Here is a 17,931-nt window from a genome sequence, read left to right on the forward strand (position 1 = left end):
TTATACTGCAAATCTTACCTTCGTAATCTGATGAGAATTTTTTTTATAAATCCTACAAATTAGACTGTATTCTCACATGTCAAACAAACGAGTGCTTAACTTAACAGCAAAATCCGGTTGTTTACGTAGAAGCAGCAGGAAAAAAGAGGCATCTCCAACCTGTAAGAAACCCAAACCCGTTAGCCAGCTACCCCCACAAACCGGGCCAAAATGGAACCCAAAAGACCCGGACGAGAACGCCGCAGCAGACTGCGCGCAGTAAGCAAACGAAAGCAGCAAGCAAAAGGAGACGAAAAAAAAGCGTCTGCTTCGACGCAGCTGATCCCTCTCTCCCCTTCCCTCCCCTCCGCGAAAGCGAAAACATCGTCCAACTCAAGGGTGGGCGCGGCCTCGGGTACCTTCGCCCATTCCTCTCCTTCATCCGCCTCGTCGCGCAGCAGCCGGACGCCGAGCCCAATCGCGCCGCCACCCTGGAGGAAAGCCGTCCGGCGTGATCGTCGCCGCCGTCTGCCGCCTCCCCTCTCCCGGACTGACGTGGAGCCGAGATCCGTCCGGACTTTGGCTGTTCTATTGTGATGGTAAGGAAGCCCTAGCTTGCTTGGGTCCCTGCTTTGCTCCGGGGGTCATCGCATCTCGGAATCTCCCCTCACCTCCTCTCCTCTCCTCTCCATCCGGTTACTTGCGGATTTTGTTTGCTGCGCGCGCTGGTGCTCGATTCAGGCCTGCCTCGAAAGAGGGCGTGAGATCCGGGTGTAGCATAATGCATCCGCGCATGTTCAACTGAACCCCCACTCCCCACTTTAAACCTGCTCATGGAGATCTAAACCGCGTCTGAGAAATGAGGATGACATTTCTGACAAGTTCTAGTGCTACAGGCGTCGACTTGTGCGTTGCTACCTTTCTGATCAGTAGGTTCAGGAAACCGCTCCCTTTCGCGCCACCAAATGGTTGAAGGCCTCAACTTAGTGCCCACAGTTTCCATGTGGACTATCTATGATGAATCTGGAATGCATGAGCGTCCGCATTTTATGGTTTTAGGCAAAGTGCATTTTTTGTCATATCAAACAATATGTGGCTAGTCTTTAATGTCTAACTGTGTTCCTGCAGGCTGCGCAAGCCACCATTGCGGTGGGATCCCAAGTTTGGGTCGAGGACCCTGACGTGGCCTGGATTGATGGGGAGGTCATAAAAGTAAACGGAGACACAATTACGGTCAAATGTTCCAATGAAAAGACGGTATGATGTTTCTGGCAAGTTTGGGGTTAATGCTGGGCTTGTAAAAGCTAAACTGCTAGGAAGGGCCGAGCTGAGATGGCTTTCTATAATAGGCAAAACACTTGCAATTTACAAAGGGCATGCGCACTGAGTTAAACCTGGTACTTTCTTCAGGTTACGAAAAAAGCATCTAATATCCATGCTAAGGATCCCGAGGAAGCACCATGTGGAGTTGATGACATGACAAAGCTTGCCTATCTGCATGAGCCTGGGGTTCTTCGGAATTTGAAATCTAGATATGACATGAATGAAATTTATGTAAGTTAGAATAACTGTAAATAGCCTATCTATATTTCCATATATTTTCCATAGCCGCTTATTTACTGAGCCGCTCATTCTTTTCTGGCACGTGTTTTCTAAATTCTTCATTCTGAAACCAGACCTATACCGGAAATATCTTGATTGCTGTAAATCCTTTCCGAAGACTGCCCCATTTGTATGACACTCAGATGATGCAGCAATATAAAGGGGCGGATTTTGGTGAATTAAGCCCTCATCCTTTTGCTGTTGCAGATGTTGCATATAGGTAGGTTCATTCTGATATATGTTGATAATTCTTAGGTGGTTTACACTTTATAGTTTGAGAGGTACTTTACATAATTTTTTTCAGTGTTGTTAGCTCTTTTTTCCTTTTCGAGTTTGACTGAGAGGAGAATATCTTGATTACTTTACTGTTGCAGACTGATGCTGAATGAAGGAATAAGTCAGTCAATTCTTGTTAGTGGAGAAAGTGGTGCTGGTAAAACAGAAAGCACCAAAATGATTATGCGTTATCTTGCTTACATGGGTGGAAAGGCTGCATCCGAAGGGCGAACCGTGGAGAAGCAAGTACTTCAGGTGATAATTTCTGAGACACCTAGTTCCGAATAAGCATTTCTGTGAGCATTGCATTCTTATTTGATTGAATAACTCATATCATATTCCTCTCTCAGTCCAATCCTGTTCTTGAAGCATTTGGGAATGCAAAGACTGTCAGAAATAATAATTCAAGGTAAGAGGCATTTCTTTACATGATCATCTCGATTAGCATCGTTGGTAACTATTTTGTCACTCAACCAACTTTCCTGTCACTGCTTTTACTGCAGTCGCTTTGGTAAGTTTGTTGAGATCCAGTTTGATCAGAAAGGGAGAATATCAGGGGCTGCCGTAAGGACTTATCTCCTTGAGAGATCCCGTGTCTGTCAAATATCTGATCCAGAGAGAAATTACCATTGTTTCTACATGATTTGTGCTGCCCCTCCTGAGGTGCTGGTCCTTGCCTATCCATGCACTCTTCCTACCGGACATATTTACATTAACAACATACCTTTTAATCATGTTTTGCTTCCAGCCTCCCACTGATGACCTGTTATATAATCCAATTTTTGGTTTGACATAGAGTAATGGCACCCTAAATGTTACTATTTTCAGGACATCCTAACTAGAGCCTTTTCCTGTTAATCAGGACAAGTAGATTGAGCGTTTGTGAAACAATTTAATTTTTAAATTGAGTGGTATTCTGTTATTGATTATTTTTGCTGTTTCTAATCTAGTGATGCCATAACTTCTATTGTAGTCAGAGCATGCGGATATCATTGCATATTACATGTATGCTGTTGCGTTGATATATACTTCATTAAAATTAAGTTTTTAGTCTCCCTTTGACATAGGTTCTTCCTCCAAACTGTTTGCTATTTTCTCACTAAAAGGAAATAGCAGCCCCTTACGGAGAGTAAAAAGTTTGGTTGGCATGCTCCTCTAGCTATGTATTTTTTAGCCTTACAATGTATTGGAACAATAACATATCGTAACAGCTTTTGCTATTTAAAGCCTTATATTTTCCATTAGCAAGCAAATTTTGGCTAAATGATACAGTTTGCATCTATCAGGAGCGCGAGAGATACAAACTCGGAGATCCCAGAACATTTCACTATCTGAATCAGTCCAACTGTTTTAAGCTTGAAGGCCTAGATGAATCTAAAGAGTATCTTGAAACTAGGAAGGCTATGGATATTATCGGAATTAGTTCTGAAGAGCAGGTACATATTTGGTTATTTAACGACTTTTTTCTTTTTTTAATTGGAGCTTACCCTTGACCACATGCTTCTATTTTGTTTAGGAAGCAATCTTTCGTGCTGTTGCTGCTATTCTCCACTTGGGGAACATCGAGTTTGCAGAAGGGGATGATGGAGAGTCATCAAAACCTAAAGATGAAAAATCTCTGTTTCATTTGAGAACAGCTGCTGAGCTCTTCATGTATGAGCTCTTTTTCTTCTTTTTAGAAACTCTTAAATGGTTACGCTGGCTAACAAGAGCTCCAAATTTGGTATTGTAGGTGTGACGAGAAAGCTTTAGAAGATTCATTGTGTAAACGCATTATTGTGACTCGCGATGAAAACATAGTAAAAACTTTGGATCCTGAGGCTGCCAAGGGAAGTAGAGATGCACTTGCTAAGACTGTGTACTCACAGTTGTTTGATTGGTGAGTCTGTTTGAAAGATTTAAATTGTCTGCTGTTCCTGTTCAAAGGGAGCTTTATGGCTATTTTCCACATGTTTCTTTTGACGCTGATATGACAAATGACCTTTAATCTTAGGCTTGTAAATAAGATCAACAACTCTATTGGTCAAGATCCAAATTCAAAATGCTTAATTGGAGTGCTGGATATCTACGGGTTTGAAAGCTTCAAGACAAACAGGTGCTTAATTGGTACGCTTTTAATGATTGGTTGCATGCTGCATGTTTTATTGTCCATAGGTTGGCCAGCTAGAGGGAAACTGTTTGGGCCCAATCTGGTTATTAATAAATTGTGGCTATTTGGCACGTACCTTCTTTTTACAGTGAGTGTGTCTGTCCTTGGCCTTTTCTCTTTGTCGAAGTCTTGAGTATGTTCGTTCACAGCGGGGCTTCATATACATCATGCTCTGAAGAACTAACTCATTGCACTAACGGAAGATGCCACAATGGTTCCTAGCTTTCTTCCAATTCTGCCTGGACCTTTTCTTTTACATTCAAGTTGAAGAATCAGTATGATAAGTTTTTCTGTAAAATCTTAGATAGTACATGGCAGGAATATAACTACAGAAGTCTTTCACAACAAGTGACAGATATGTGGGATGCAGGGTATTGCTTTTTTCATGATTGGTGTGAACTGATTGTTTTCTTTATCCATGGATTGCAATGACACCATTGGTTTAGTGTTATTAGTTGAACAGTCCGTATAAGTAGTTCTGCTAATGTATTTACATATGTACGTTAGTTATGACATGATTATGAAAGCAAATGGTATGGAAGTACCGAAGTAGGTTCTTGAGATTGTGACTACAACGTTTAAGGTTACTTTCCCTAAGTTTCTCTCTGATCATCAAGTGGACTTAGATTTGTACATTTTACTTGTGATGAATAAATTATTTATTAATTTGTTGATTCTTTCACTCTCTCTTTTCCCATTCTTGACTCCTTTCTGTTACTTGAAACTTATTTGTAGTGCTCAGCATCTGATACATACCTTTTTCCTTGACAGCTTTGAGCAGTTTTGTATCAACCTGACAAATGAAAAGCTGCAACAGCACTTCAACCAGGCAAGTTTATAGAGCCTTCTTAGTTGGAGCCACAACTCTTAATTCATTTCACTGTGGTTTCTAAAAGAGAATTTAATTCTGTATTTCTGCTTCCTGCAGCATGTCTTTAAGATGGAGCAGGAAGAGTACACCAAAGAAGAGATTAATTGGAGTTATATTGAGTTCATTGACAACCAGGATGTTCTTGATCTCATCGAGAAGGTAGTTTTGTTCACATGGCATCATGTTTTGAATAGTTGTTTGCTGTTTTGTTCTTAGACTTTCAATTCTCATGCAACCATAATAGCATTGATTCGGTGAACTAGTGACACTCTATTCTCATCCTGTATTGCCCTATCAAAGTAGATAAACATAATCCTGTACTGTTTTATACATCAAATCAAACTAGCAACTTCTACATTTCATGACATTTCATGGGGATGGTTTCATGCAACTGCACCATCCGATGCTCAGATGAGGGCCTACATGCTATTGAAGACACCCAGTAACTGCAACATGCCTAGCAAAGCAAATATTGTCGTTGATACTACTTTGATCCTTAGCTCCAATTCAAGATAGACATTTGCTCTAATTACTCTGATGCGGAGTTTGTTTTAACTTTGTTATTTCTGAAGCACACTGGTGATCTCATGTCGCCGTATTGTTTTGCTATGTTTCATCTAAGCACTCGATCCTTCCTTTGCAGAAACCTGGTGGAATTGTTGCCCTTCTGGATGAAGCTTGGTATGAATGGGTGATAATATATCTCTTTATTGTTACCATTTTGCAATTATACAGCACTGTAATATTTCTAATAACTATTAACCTGTCTACATTTGCTCTTGTGTTACAGTATGTTGCCAAGATCGACACATGAGACATTTGCTCAGAAATTGTACCAAACTTTCAAAAATCACAAGCGCTTTGCTAAGCCAAAATTATCTCGGTCAGACTTTACAATATGTCATTATGCGGGAGATGTAAGTATGGACTGTTTTGCATTTGTTTGTTAACAATGTTCTCAGAACCAGCTCTAATGTGAAAGTACGTTTTTGTATAGGTCACCTATCAAACAGAATTATTTCTGGACAAGAATAAAGATTATGTTGTTGCTGAACATCAGGCTCTCTTGAGTGCTTCGAAATGTGCATTTGTTTCGGGCCTTTTTCCTCTTCTATCTGAGGACTCGTCAAAATCTTCAAAGTTTTCATCCATTGGTTCCAGGTTTAAGGTGCATAATGGCTTCCACTCAATGCTTCAATTGGATTTCAGTTGAGTCCAAGTCTTAATACTTTTTGATACTTACGATATAAAATGCAGCAACAATTACAATCTTTATTGGAAACTCTGAGTGCAACTGAGCCACACTACATACGTTGTGTAAAACCCAATAATTTATTGAAGCCAGCAATTTTTGAGAACCAGAACGTTCTTCAGCAACTCAGATGTGGAGTAAGATTTTCTATTAGCACTTTTTTTTGGCTTCCAACTTCAGTATTTACATTATCGGCTTGCCTCAGGGAGTTATGGAAGCAATTAGGATAAGCTGTGCAGGATATCCAACCAGAAGAACATTCTACGAGTTCATAGACCGTTTTGGTATTCTTGCGCCTGATGTTTTGAGTCGAAGGTATTAAGTTGTCAATGAATAATAATCAATATTATATTGTGTTCTTACTTTTTTTTCTCGAGCATAATCATTGATCTGGGTTTGTGGCCATTGTCACTGTTGTAGTTCTGATGAGGTCAGTGCTGTAAGGAAGTTGTTAGAGAAGGTAGATCTGCAAGGTTATCAGGTAATGGATGTTACGTGGAAATCTGAATTCTACGTTTGTGAATTGTAGGCTTAAGTGCTGTTGATCTGTGGCTTTTGATTACTGTAAGTTAAATTGTCATTCTTTTGCAGTGTGTCTGAACTTTAGAAGTAATTTTTTTGGAGGATTAGAAGTAAAATGATTACTATCGTGTCTCTGTAGACTGTCTAGTCACTAGAAATGCTACCTTAGATGATTCTGAAGTTTATGCACCAAAACATTTCGAAGGTACTCTCAGATATATATAACTTTGTTTAGAACACCAACGCTAGACATTTATTTTAATGTGGACCTGCTATTGGACCTTTCCTATGTAGCCTTCTATTTTGAATGCTGACTGCTGATGGTGAAACATCATCATTCAAAATCTTTCAACTGTGGCCCTATTTGTGGTTGAGGTGTCAAGCGTATTGTTTTTATATTAGACTTATTGGCATAATGCTAGCTGAAAAGAAATTACCACCCATGAGCCTTTAGATTTCATAATATATATGCTAGAAATATGAATCTATGTGCAAGAGAGATGCATTCTCTCCTATATATAGATATCTACTTGTGTACGCTGTAGAGTCAAGATGTTTAGAATGACATGCAATATTTGCACTGCAAGTTAATATTGTAATTTGCAGTTGACTAGGTGAATCACATAAGATATTCTCTTCAGACTGGACCTTTTTTTTTTGTGGTGCCTAGTATGATGCTATCTTTTCCCACCATATAATTCAGCCATACAATGGAGGGCTCTTTGATGTGTCGACTAAGCTGTATGTCTTTTGCAAATATGGTTATCTAGATTGGCAAGACAAAAGTATTCCTTCGTGCTGGTCAGATGGCTGAACTTGATGCTCGTAGAAATGAAGTGCTAGGGCGTTCAGCTAGCATGATTCAAAGGAAAGTCCGCTCATTTTTGGCACAGAAGAGTTTCATTGCACTGCGACGATCAGCTTTACAAATCCAGACAGTTTGTCGCGGTGAGATTATTTTGTTCTCCCAATAATTATTATTTGTCTATCTACCCCAAATCTAAATTTTGTTATGAAGTTCTCTGATGTGGCTTTGGTTAATTCTTTGAAGGGGAGCTTGCAAGAAGAATTTACCACAATCTCCGCAGAGAAGCTGCTTCACTCAAGATCCAGACTTGCTACCGTCTGTATACTGCCAGAAAAGCTTACAACGAGCTTTCTACTTCAGCAGTTACCATTCAATCAGCTTTGCGCGGTATGTCTGCACGTAAAGAGCTGCACTTCAGAAGACAAACAAAAGCTGGAATAATTATCCAGGTAATATGACAAATAAATAAACCTTTTTCATGTTCATGTACGACTACAGGCAGTGGAATACTAGAAGGGAAATAATGTTATATAATTATTAAAATATTTATTGATATATTTAGAATTTGGCAATAGTTGGTGGTCATTCTGAAACTATAGATACCATGTTAACTTTACTGATCAAATATCCTAATCAGCAGGTCTAAAGTTCTAACACAGTTGTAGGCTGGACTTTTACCTGAGTAGGGAGCCAGAGAGGCCAATAAAATCTGTGAAAGTTGGTTTTCTTAATAGTTTCTACTATACCATCAAACATATAGAGGGAAATCTTGGTTACGGGAATTTTTTCTTGATTGTACTTATGACTATGTTAGCAATGAAGACAACAGAATGAATTGACGCACATACTTCCAGTCTCCTCAGTTTAATGTCTTCCATGAAATCAAGACCCCGTTATGCATAGTTGGCCAAACTTCTCATCAAAATGTTTTTTATAAACATGATACATATCTTGATGAATCCCAAGTACCCAACAACTTCATCACCGCTACTCATTCATAGATAAACATGTGTATTAGTATAGGTGATGACCCTCGGTACCCCTGATCAGCAGACCAGGTCAAATGTTTCTGAACTTTATGCTTATTCATATTTATATTCCAGAGTCGCTGCCGTCAATTTTTGGCGAGGTTGGATTACTCAAGAACAAAGAAAGCTGCAATTACTACACAGTGTGCCTGGAGAGGAAAGGTTGCTAGAAATGAGCTTCGAAAGCTCAAAATGGTAAGTTCAAGCACACTGTGTGGCAGACACTTGTGTTCTACCTTAGGCTATTTCTGTGAAATGAGCCAGGCATTATATGTTTTCTTGATTACTACTTCTCAACTTGCCCAACTTTTTCACCAGCTGGACCCAGCGATATTGTAGGAAAGTGTACAATATTAATCTCTGATTTTTTGTAATACCAACCTGTGTAGATTTTGTCTTCTGAAGTAGTTTGTACAAATATAATCGATACTGATATGTGATTTAGTATTGACTGGATCACTCGACATGAAAACCCTTGGTGATGAATAATGGCATATAAATATTTTCTCATGTCAAAATTCAGCTTTCCTTATCCATATTAATTGTTTATCAGGCTGCACGGGAAACTGGTGCCTTGCAAGCAGCCAAAAATAAACTTGAAAAGCAAGTTGAGGAGCTTACGTGGCGGCTACAGTTGGAGAAACGCATGAGAGTGAGTTTTCTTTAGTAAAGTTGTGAGTTTCACCATGTACATGTAATCCGAAGCATGTTGTTTATCACTGAGATAGTGTCATTTGGGTTTATGTGCTCCAGTTTTTATCCTTCTTGTACAAGTTAACATACATGAATGGCTAGTTGTTCAAGTTTCCATTTGGTCACCTTAACTAAAGGATGTGGTTCACACTATTCTGTACTATTGTTTACTCGAAACACTCATCCTATTCTTGCAGCATTTCTTAAACAGCAAACAAACATATTTGGATACTTAGGAGGCTATCTTGTTATTTCTTAACAGTAATTTGTGGAGATTTATAGAGTCCTTTTGACCTTTTTAGGATATATTGTTATTGCTTAATGCATTCTTGTTTGTTGTAGGCTGATCTCGAGGAAGCTAGGTCACAAGAGAACGCAAAGTTGCAAGCTGCGTTGCAGGAGGTGCAACATCAGTACAAAGAAACAAAAGAAATGCTAGTACAGGAGAGGGAATCAGCCAAGAAGGCTGCAGAGATAGCTCCAGTTATTAAAGAGGTCCCTATTATAGATACCGAGCTAATGAATAAACTTAGAGATGAAAATGACAAACTGAAGGTGAGACCTCAACATAAAGTGGATTCATCCCATTTATGCAACATTGTTGAGCGTTTGCATTTTATTAAGTACTGCCATAATTTAAAGAACTATTGTTGTCCATTTATTTTTCTAGGAGATATCGTTTCCCTGTACCTTTTCCGCTCGGTTCAGTTTTTTTTTTGGGTAGTTGCTTGGTATGTTTATGACACTTTGCATGCCATGATTACAGACTTTGGTCAGTTCTCTTGAAAAGAAGATTGATGATACTGAGAAGAAATATCAAGAAACAAGCAAAATCAGTGAGGACAGGCTCAAACAGGCAATGGACGCTGAGTCGAAAGTTGTTGATTTGAACATGGCAATGCTAAGGTTATTCTATTTTCTAAGGCGCTGCTCAATACTCAATAGCTTTGATAGTTTGTTGCTTTTCCTATAATTTTAGGTTGAATGTGGTTTACATACATTGATAAGTGAGGAAAGCTGGACATTTTTCTTTTATTATTCTGCTTCAGGCTTCAAGAAAAAATATCCACCATGGAATCTGAGGTGAAAGTGCAAAGACAAGCACTGTTGAGCACGCCGTTCAAGAGCATGTCTGAACATTTGTCAATTCCAATCGCTCCGAAGGTACAAGCAATGGATTAGATTGGAAAATGATGGTTCTTTGTTTCTTCTGCTATTGAAATGTTTTTGTTCCTTAACTCAATTCTTGTGCTTTCTTTATTATTCAGAATTTGGAGAATGGCTATCATGAGGTTGAAGAACAAAAGGTTTGTATTTTACTTTTTATCTCTTGAACTTTGGTTTGTGCCCATAATCTCATGAGGAACTGTTGTCAATTGTAACCTTTCAGGAACCCCAAAGTGCACCCCCTGCTATTAAGGAATACGTGAATGGTGATCCAAAGTTGAGGAAGTCTTGTGTTGACAGGCAACTTGTAGGTCACCAAATTTTTATGTTTAAATTGCTTCTGTAAACATGGTTATCTGACACTTATCTTTCTGTAGGAAAATGTGGATGCACTTATTGACTGTGTCGGGAAAAACCTTGGATATTGTGCCGGGAAGCCAGTTGCTGCTTTTACCATATACAAATGTCTTCTTCACTGGAAATCTTTCGAGGCGGAGAAGACCAGTGTTTTTGACCGTCTCATTCAGTTAATAGGATCTGCAATAGAGGTAATCTGGAACTGGGTTATTAGTCAAGATACCGAAACATCAGCTAAAGTACCAACTTGGCACTTTTGAAAATAATAAGCCATCCTTTGCTACTAAAGTTAAAATTTGCTTTCAACATGTAGCAATGCAGATGTGTGAAAGCTGGGCTTGGTATGTGAGAGTCCTAATGTAGAGATCTAAATCATCTGTGTTATTTAAAAAATCTAACACAGTTTTGTTACTGAAGAAATCAACAGTAACAACACTTCACTGTTCTTTAGCCTTACCTTCGGATAAATGCAAAGTTTAGTTGGGTGATATTGTTTTGACCTTATTTGGTAATCCAATTGCTTTTAAAAAATGAACCTGCTGCTATGTCCTTATCTGACTTTAGAAGTCATTTACTGTGCTTTTGAGTTTTGCAAGTAGCAAGTTTATTTTTTTTATTTTTATCGGCCACCCTCAGTCACTCACGTTGTCAAGTCTTTGGTGCAGAACGAGGAAGACAATGACAACCTTGCTTACTGGCTCTCAAATACATCTAGCTTGCTGTTCCTGCTGCAGAAAAGTCTCAAGGCTGCTGGTGCCCCTGGCAGTGTTTCACGAAAGAAACCTCCTCAGCCAACATCGTTATTTGGCAGAATGGCTCAAGTATGTTACTGACATTTGCATGCTTGAAAAATGAAGTACTGAGTTGGGGAATATGGTATAACGTAAATCCATTTTGTCTAGGGCTTGCGTTCCGCATCTTTTGCCAACATGCATGTCGAATCAACTGATGTTGTCCGCCAAGTTGAGGCCAAATACCCTGCTTTGCTTTTCAAGCAGCAGCTAACTGCTTATGTGGAAAAGATATATGGAATCGTCCGAGACAACATTAAAAAGAAATTATCATCTTTGATTTCGCTATGTATCCAGGTAACATATTCTCTTTGTATTTTTTTCTCTGCTTGTTGATAATTCATAATTGACATTAGGTCCTAAACATCTCACACACCTAAAGAGATTCATGGTTTATCGTCCTTGACTTTTTGCTAATCACAAGGCTCCAAGAACAATGAAAACTAGCATGCTGCGAGTTTCTGGACGATTATCTGGTCAATCTCAGAGCAACCACTGGCAGAAAATTATTGAGAGCTTGGATAACCTTTTAACAACTCTGCAAGATAACCACGTATGTGTGTCTCATTGTTTCTATACAATTCACCTGCGCTGGATGTATGCTTAACTGCTGTTTTGTTTATCTCAGGTACCCCCCGTTTTAGCTCAGAAAATCTTTACCCAGATATTCTCGTACATTAATGTACAGCTATTCAACAGGTGAACTTATCTTCCAAAGTTTTGATTATTCTGCATGTGGAAAGTGGAAACTTGTGTAGTAAATGGTTGCTGTTTGTTCTGCAGTCTACTGCTTCGTCGTGAGTGTTGCTCCTTCAGCAATGGAGAGTATGTCAAAGCTGGTCTAGCTGAGTTGGAGTTGTGGTGTGCAAAGGCAACAACTGAGGTGATCCGCTTGCTATGTGAATGGCTAGTTTTATTTTCTTTTATTGATTTATTTACTAAAGTTTCATGGTTGCAGTATGCATCATCGTCATGGGACGAGCTCAAGCACATCAGACAGGCCGTTGGCTTTTTGGTATGCCCTGTTCTGCCAAATCGTGCGTTATCAACACTTGGATATAGTTCTGACGTCCAACAGTTTGTAGTATTTGTTTTTGTGTCATCCTAGAGCTTAGACATATTCTTATCTTTGAATCTAATAAGCTTCATAACTTTGGATGGAAGACGAGTATACCAATTTCTGTAATTTGATCTTGAGTTTGAATTGACTTGCCGTATGTTAGAGTTAACCTTGTATGTACTAATGCATTTTGATGCTCTTTTCAGGTTATATTCCAAAAATTCAGAATATCTTATGATGAGATAGTCAATGACCTATGTCCGGTAAAATTTCAGTACTGTAAACCTACTTTTCAATGTTGAATCTCTCATGCTTTTCTTGTTTTTACTTTCATTTAGTTCTTTCAGGAGTATAGATGCATCTTATTGCTAATACATGTTCTATCATCTATTTTTGTAGATCTTGAGTGTTCAACAACTGTACAGAATTTGTACGCAATACTGGGATGACAAGTATAATACCCAAAGTGTCTCATCAGATGTGAGTTTCTTTTCTGAAAAGCTTCACCATTATATCTGCAATCTTATTTGTTGAGAATATTTTCATTTCTTGGGTGAAAAGCGTAAAATTCACAATTCTCTAGTTGCATGGTATTGATATATGCTGACACCCATTGCTCACTGCTAGATGCAATTTTTTTAATTTTTTTTGTTTAATAAATATGACGATATTCAAGGGAAAAAGGAAAATAACTTGACCTTCTAATGTTTCAGGTTCTTAGTAACATGCGGGTGCTAATGACAGAGGATTCTAACAATGCTGAAAGCAGTTCATTTTTGTTGGATGATAATTCGAGGTAACATAACTACCATTTCATTTAACGGTCGGATTACTATATTGCTTAGATGATTCTGGACAATAATACATTCTGAATCTACCTTTTCTGCAATGCAGCATCCCGTTCTCGGTGGATGATATCACCAACTCAATACAGGAGAAGGACTTCTCAGATGTCAAACCAGCTGAGGAGCTACTCGAGAATCCTGCCTTCCAGTTTTTACAGGATTAGGACTGTGAAATCTCGAGCTTCACTGCTAGATATCTTGTCAGATTATTTCTTGATTTGTTGTAAATTTTTTCAATCCTTTCTACCCCCATATGTGCCTTTTTTTTAGTCCTCTTCTCTTTCCAGCTAGTTTCTGTAAAATCAATATAGGTATTCGTTAGGGTTGGGATGGGATTCCCCCCCTTACAATTAGAAAAGGCCGTATCTTTTTAATGCGGGGCAAATCAATTCTTTGTAGGACAACTTCAAATCAGTCTTTTTACCCAAGGGTGGTAACGAGAGGGAGAGGAAATGTCTTAGTAGCTTCTCCCCAGTTGTAGATTGTGTAAATTATATACTGTAAATCAACAGTGCAAGGAAAAAAGAAATCCATATAGCAAATGCCGTTATGTTGGTGACATCTTCCAAGCATTGTGTTGTTTCTGAACCGTGTGCATCTGTGCGTGACTGTCATCTGGGTTGTATACAATCTATTATACATTTCTTCTGTTTAATGCCGTGCGTGCCTGGATGCTGGCCATGCACGATTGAAGCCCTGAGGGCAGATGTCCCATGCATGCCTCCTCGGATATATATTGACGAGAGGCAGCTGGTGACCGGAGGCTATTCCATTTCGGAGGCTATTCCGGTTTGCCTCTTCGAATGGATCAACCTGGTACCGGCCTATTCCAGTGTATTGTTCTGGAGTTAAATACAATAATTTATATATTAGAAATTTATTTATAAATCAATAAGCCATTGGGATCAAAGTCAAAGCGTCCGATGGAATTCGAGCCTGCTTCTATTTGCTTTAGGCTTCACAGCAGGCGGCAATATGCCTCCAACCCCCCCCCCCCCCCCCTCTCTTTATTTCCCTCGGCCAATTCATACTCGATCAACAAGGCCATGTGGTCCATGACCCACGACTCAAATCCAATTAAATCAGAGGGTCTTCCTAAAAAACAACCTCTCTCTCTCAAAAAAAAAAAAAAAAAAAAGGTAGAGAAAAAACTAGCTGCACCCCATCCCCCAGACAGCGCCGGCTCTCTTCTAGTCTCGTCCGCTCCGACCTCCTCGTCTCCAATCTCCTCCCAGCCGGTCACCCCCAACGGCTTCTTCCTCTTCAGTTCCTACCCGCTGGGCGTCTCCTCCGCAACTGCTTCGACCCCGCCGGCGGTCGACTAGCCGGGCCTGGGGATGCCGTTGTGGGGAACAACGGGGAGATGGGGGGTGGGGGTGTCGTTGGCCGTCGGCAGGTTTGGCGGCCGCCCCACCACACCACAAGGGAAGCGCCGCCCCTGTCCTAGCTTCAAATCCGACTTATGTGGGGTTTCTTTGTTTCTTGCTAAGGAAGGCAGACCATCGAATAGAGGAGGGGTTGTCTTCGTTTCGAAAAATGTAGAAGGTAAATTCTTTATAACAAATGCTCTTGCTCGCATGAAATTCTTCCCAATAACGGCACACATTAGTTTTCTATGACAAGCATATTAAACATTTTGAAACTATAAAAGTTTCCTGCTTTGGTGGGAGTAGTATTATTTTTTTATTCATGATTGTAAAAGTGTGCATTCTATCGTTTTGATATTGGTGACCTCATGATCAAATGAACAATAATTAACAACATACTTGTCTACTTGTCTACAAATATCGCAGAGAAACAGAGGGGAAATAACAAATTGACAAATGTTACATCTTCCATCTAATGTAAATCTGATATTGCTCTTTTTTTGTGTGAACACGGGATACCCCATTTCCATTACCAAGTAACGGAACCTGATATTACTCTTATATGGGAACCTAACTAGTGTCCTACAAACAGGGAACATTTTATTAGTGTCCTGTAGACAAATTGCCCAAATTGAAATTCCTTTTGTTTTGAAGCATACCATCATTCATAAGCTGAATAAAAATGTTTGAGGTGTTATCTACTTTAGTAGTACTTCAATTCAGGAATCACTTTTGCACATTGTTTTACTGATACATGCTGTATGATGTGCCTTTATATACCAGAAGCTTTCTTTCACCCTTCTGACAAGGATAAAAGGAGAGGCAGAAATTTGCTTCTGCAATTCGGTGCACTTCCATGTTGCACTATGGCATGGTTGACTACTGCACAATCAGCACAGTCTAGTGTAGGAGCAAAGATAAATATGGTTTATGAGGTCGGAGAGCTGTTTGAACTGGGAATTCAGCTGTCTTATCTGCTTATACTACTTGGTCTGCTTGGAGCTGGTTCATTTTTCGTTGTTCGTCAGGTTCTCGTTCGCAGGGAGCTTGATCTTTCTGCTAAAGAATTGCAAGTAAGCCACTGCAAACATTTCTCTTGGTGATATTACAAGAGTTCAATCTTGTATTACAAACGCTGCAGAAATGACTAACTCTAAATGTAGAAATTTGATTTAGATACTGTATAAAATAATGAAATCATCGATTGGGACATAACACCATCTTTATTCATACACCCTTACCGGATTTCTCTCTCTGTTGTAAACCTTACTACAACCTACTCTTTTTTATTTGACGTCCTAGAATCTGTGTCATCGAGCTTTCTAAAGTTTGACCATTATTCCATTAATATGTTTAAAACTGTACCTCTTTCTGGTGGGAGGGAAATATGCTGTCATGAAACTGTAATACTGGGCTAAAATATTCCATTAATATGTACATTACAAAGGATAAAATTTATATGATTTAGAAAATAGAGTATATCTTATCTACAAAATCACGGTGAAATAAGTTTCTTCCAAACTTTAAACATGCCTTTCTTGCAGTCAGGGCTTGCGGCTTCTAGTTTCTGTTTAAGCAAGCAGTTAGCTTGTGCCAAAGTATACAAATCCTTATATGTGCTCGTAGAGGTGTCTTGTAGTGGATGATGCTTACATAATAATGAAAATAGCTTACCAGTTTTCACTTGTTGATCTGTCATTTTCCAATTTACATCTTAGTCTCTCATGTGATTTATTAAAAGCCACCAGCCTACTTACTAGGAACAAGTGAGAAGTGGTGATGCAAGTGCTACAGAGTATTTTGAGCTTGGAGCTGTTATGCTGCGGAGAAAATTTTACCCAGCCGCTATCAAATATCTACAACAAGCAATACAGAAATGGGATAGAGATGAGCAAGATCTTGCGCAGGTTAGTTATCCTCGTTTTGGAGTCTAGGCAATAGCAAGCTTATCCTGATGCATTCTGATAAGTACGATATCATGTTTGCTTGTTTTCTTAATACGTTTTTGTCTTGAGTTATTTGTTATAAGCTATATTATGACCCTCTTGTGGAACCCAAGAAGGCAGTGCTCTGTAATAGCAAGTTTATTTTCTTGTTGGAAAGGATAAGCTAGGAAGTATTTAATATACAGGCTGATACTGTTGTCAAAGCACTTGCGGATGTAGTCAAAGACGATGTGTTAGTTACAATAGTCTTATAGGATGTAAACCAAATATTTTTTTAATACAAAATGAGGAGCTCTTTAAGACACAGATACTTTTTTTTTTGTTGAAATTACTGTAATATATGTATTCTTGATCCTGATTTTAACCAGAGTTGAGACAAAATTTGTGCAATTGATCATACATGTGCTCTTCAGCTGTGCCTATGAACTCAAAACAGTAGAATCAGAATCATGTTCTTGAAACCACATTAAAGTTTTACTTTGCTGGTTAGGTGTACAATGCTCTGGGAGTGAGCTACAAGAGAGATAACAAACTAGACAAGGCAATTCAGCAATTCGAGAAGGCGGTGGAGCTTCAGCCAGGCTATGTGATAGCTTGGAACAACTTAGGTGACGTATATGAGCAGAAGAAAGACTTGAAGTCAGCCCTCAAGGCCTTTGAGGAGGTCCTTCTCTTTGATCCGAACAACAAGGTTGCAAGGCCACGCCGGGATGACCTTAGGCAGCGTGTCGGCATGTACAAGGGCGTGCCGGTAAAATCTGAAAAGCGATAGGTAGCCGTGTCGTACTTTTGTAAAATCATGAATGTGCCCTCGACCATTTGAGAAAAAAAATTGTTTTTTGCCATTGAGTAGCATCTGTAAACATGATGAGAAACGGTAGCATTGTAATGATTCCTGAAATGGCTGTTGTAATATCTTTTGCTTGTAAGAGCAAAAAATGTAGAATTTGCTGTGAGATCCTGTGCCTGTTCTTGTCTGCTGTTAAGATGGAAGGGAGGTTAGCTGAGAAATTTGCTTGTAACAAGCCCCACTCCCGGTCGAAGCCTCTGACATTTTTCCCGTTCCCAAGTTACCCTTCCAAAAGCTCCCCATCCGAACGGGAACGGGATCACCGCCGGAACCGGAAGTCAGTGACTTCACGGAGGATTTGACGTGAACACTATTGATACAGTAATATTGGTACAATATCTAACTCTACAGTAAAATCAGATGACTTT

The 17,931-nt window shown here is 39.3% G+C and overlaps 2 protein-coding genes across 2 annotated transcripts; both read left to right on the top strand.

The window, feature by feature from the left end:
* Window positions 1-236: 236 nt before the first annotated feature.
* On the top strand, window positions 237-13,969 carry LOC133920094 (myosin-6-like). Its single transcript, XM_062364745.1, has 39 exons — window positions 237-578; window positions 1,108-1,236; window positions 1,390-1,533; window positions 1,656-1,801; window positions 1,956-2,112; window positions 2,208-2,266; window positions 2,361-2,520; window positions 3,144-3,293; window positions 3,374-3,510; window positions 3,590-3,736; window positions 3,851-3,952; window positions 4,778-4,835; window positions 4,935-5,036; window positions 5,521-5,558; window positions 5,668-5,794; window positions 5,875-6,045; window positions 6,135-6,266; window positions 6,335-6,444; window positions 6,550-6,610; window positions 7,422-7,599; window positions 7,703-7,908; window positions 8,563-8,682; window positions 9,041-9,139; window positions 9,523-9,735; window positions 9,947-10,086; window positions 10,230-10,344; window positions 10,449-10,487; window positions 10,571-10,654; window positions 10,725-10,895; window positions 11,370-11,525; window positions 11,607-11,792; window positions 11,920-12,048; window positions 12,124-12,194; window positions 12,279-12,378; window positions 12,454-12,510; window positions 12,762-12,818; window positions 12,955-13,035; window positions 13,269-13,351; window positions 13,450-13,969. The coding sequence occupies exons 1-39, from the start codon at window positions 576-578 to the stop codon at window positions 13,562-13,564; spliced, it is 4,533 nt and encodes a 1,510-aa protein (XP_062220729.1). The 5' UTR covers window positions 237-575; the 3' UTR covers window positions 13,565-13,969.
* A 561-nt stretch (window positions 13,970-14,530) lies between these two features.
* On the top strand, window positions 14,531-17,669 carry LOC133920097 (tetratricopeptide repeat domain-containing protein PYG7, chloroplastic-like). Its single transcript, XM_062364748.1, has 4 exons — window positions 14,531-14,945; window positions 15,551-15,840; window positions 16,528-16,674; window positions 17,204-17,669. The coding sequence occupies exons 1-4, from the start codon at window positions 14,738-14,740 to the stop codon at window positions 17,483-17,485; spliced, it is 927 nt and encodes a 308-aa protein (XP_062220732.1). The 5' UTR covers window positions 14,531-14,737; the 3' UTR covers window positions 17,486-17,669.
* The last annotated feature ends 262 nt before the right edge of the window (window positions 17,670-17,931 follow it).

This window comes from Phragmites australis, chromosome 5, assembly GCF_958298935.1.
Source record: "Phragmites australis chromosome 5, lpPhrAust1.1, whole genome shotgun sequence".
NCBI classification, from domain to species: Eukaryota; Viridiplantae; Streptophyta; class Magnoliopsida; order Poales; family Poaceae; genus Phragmites; species Phragmites australis.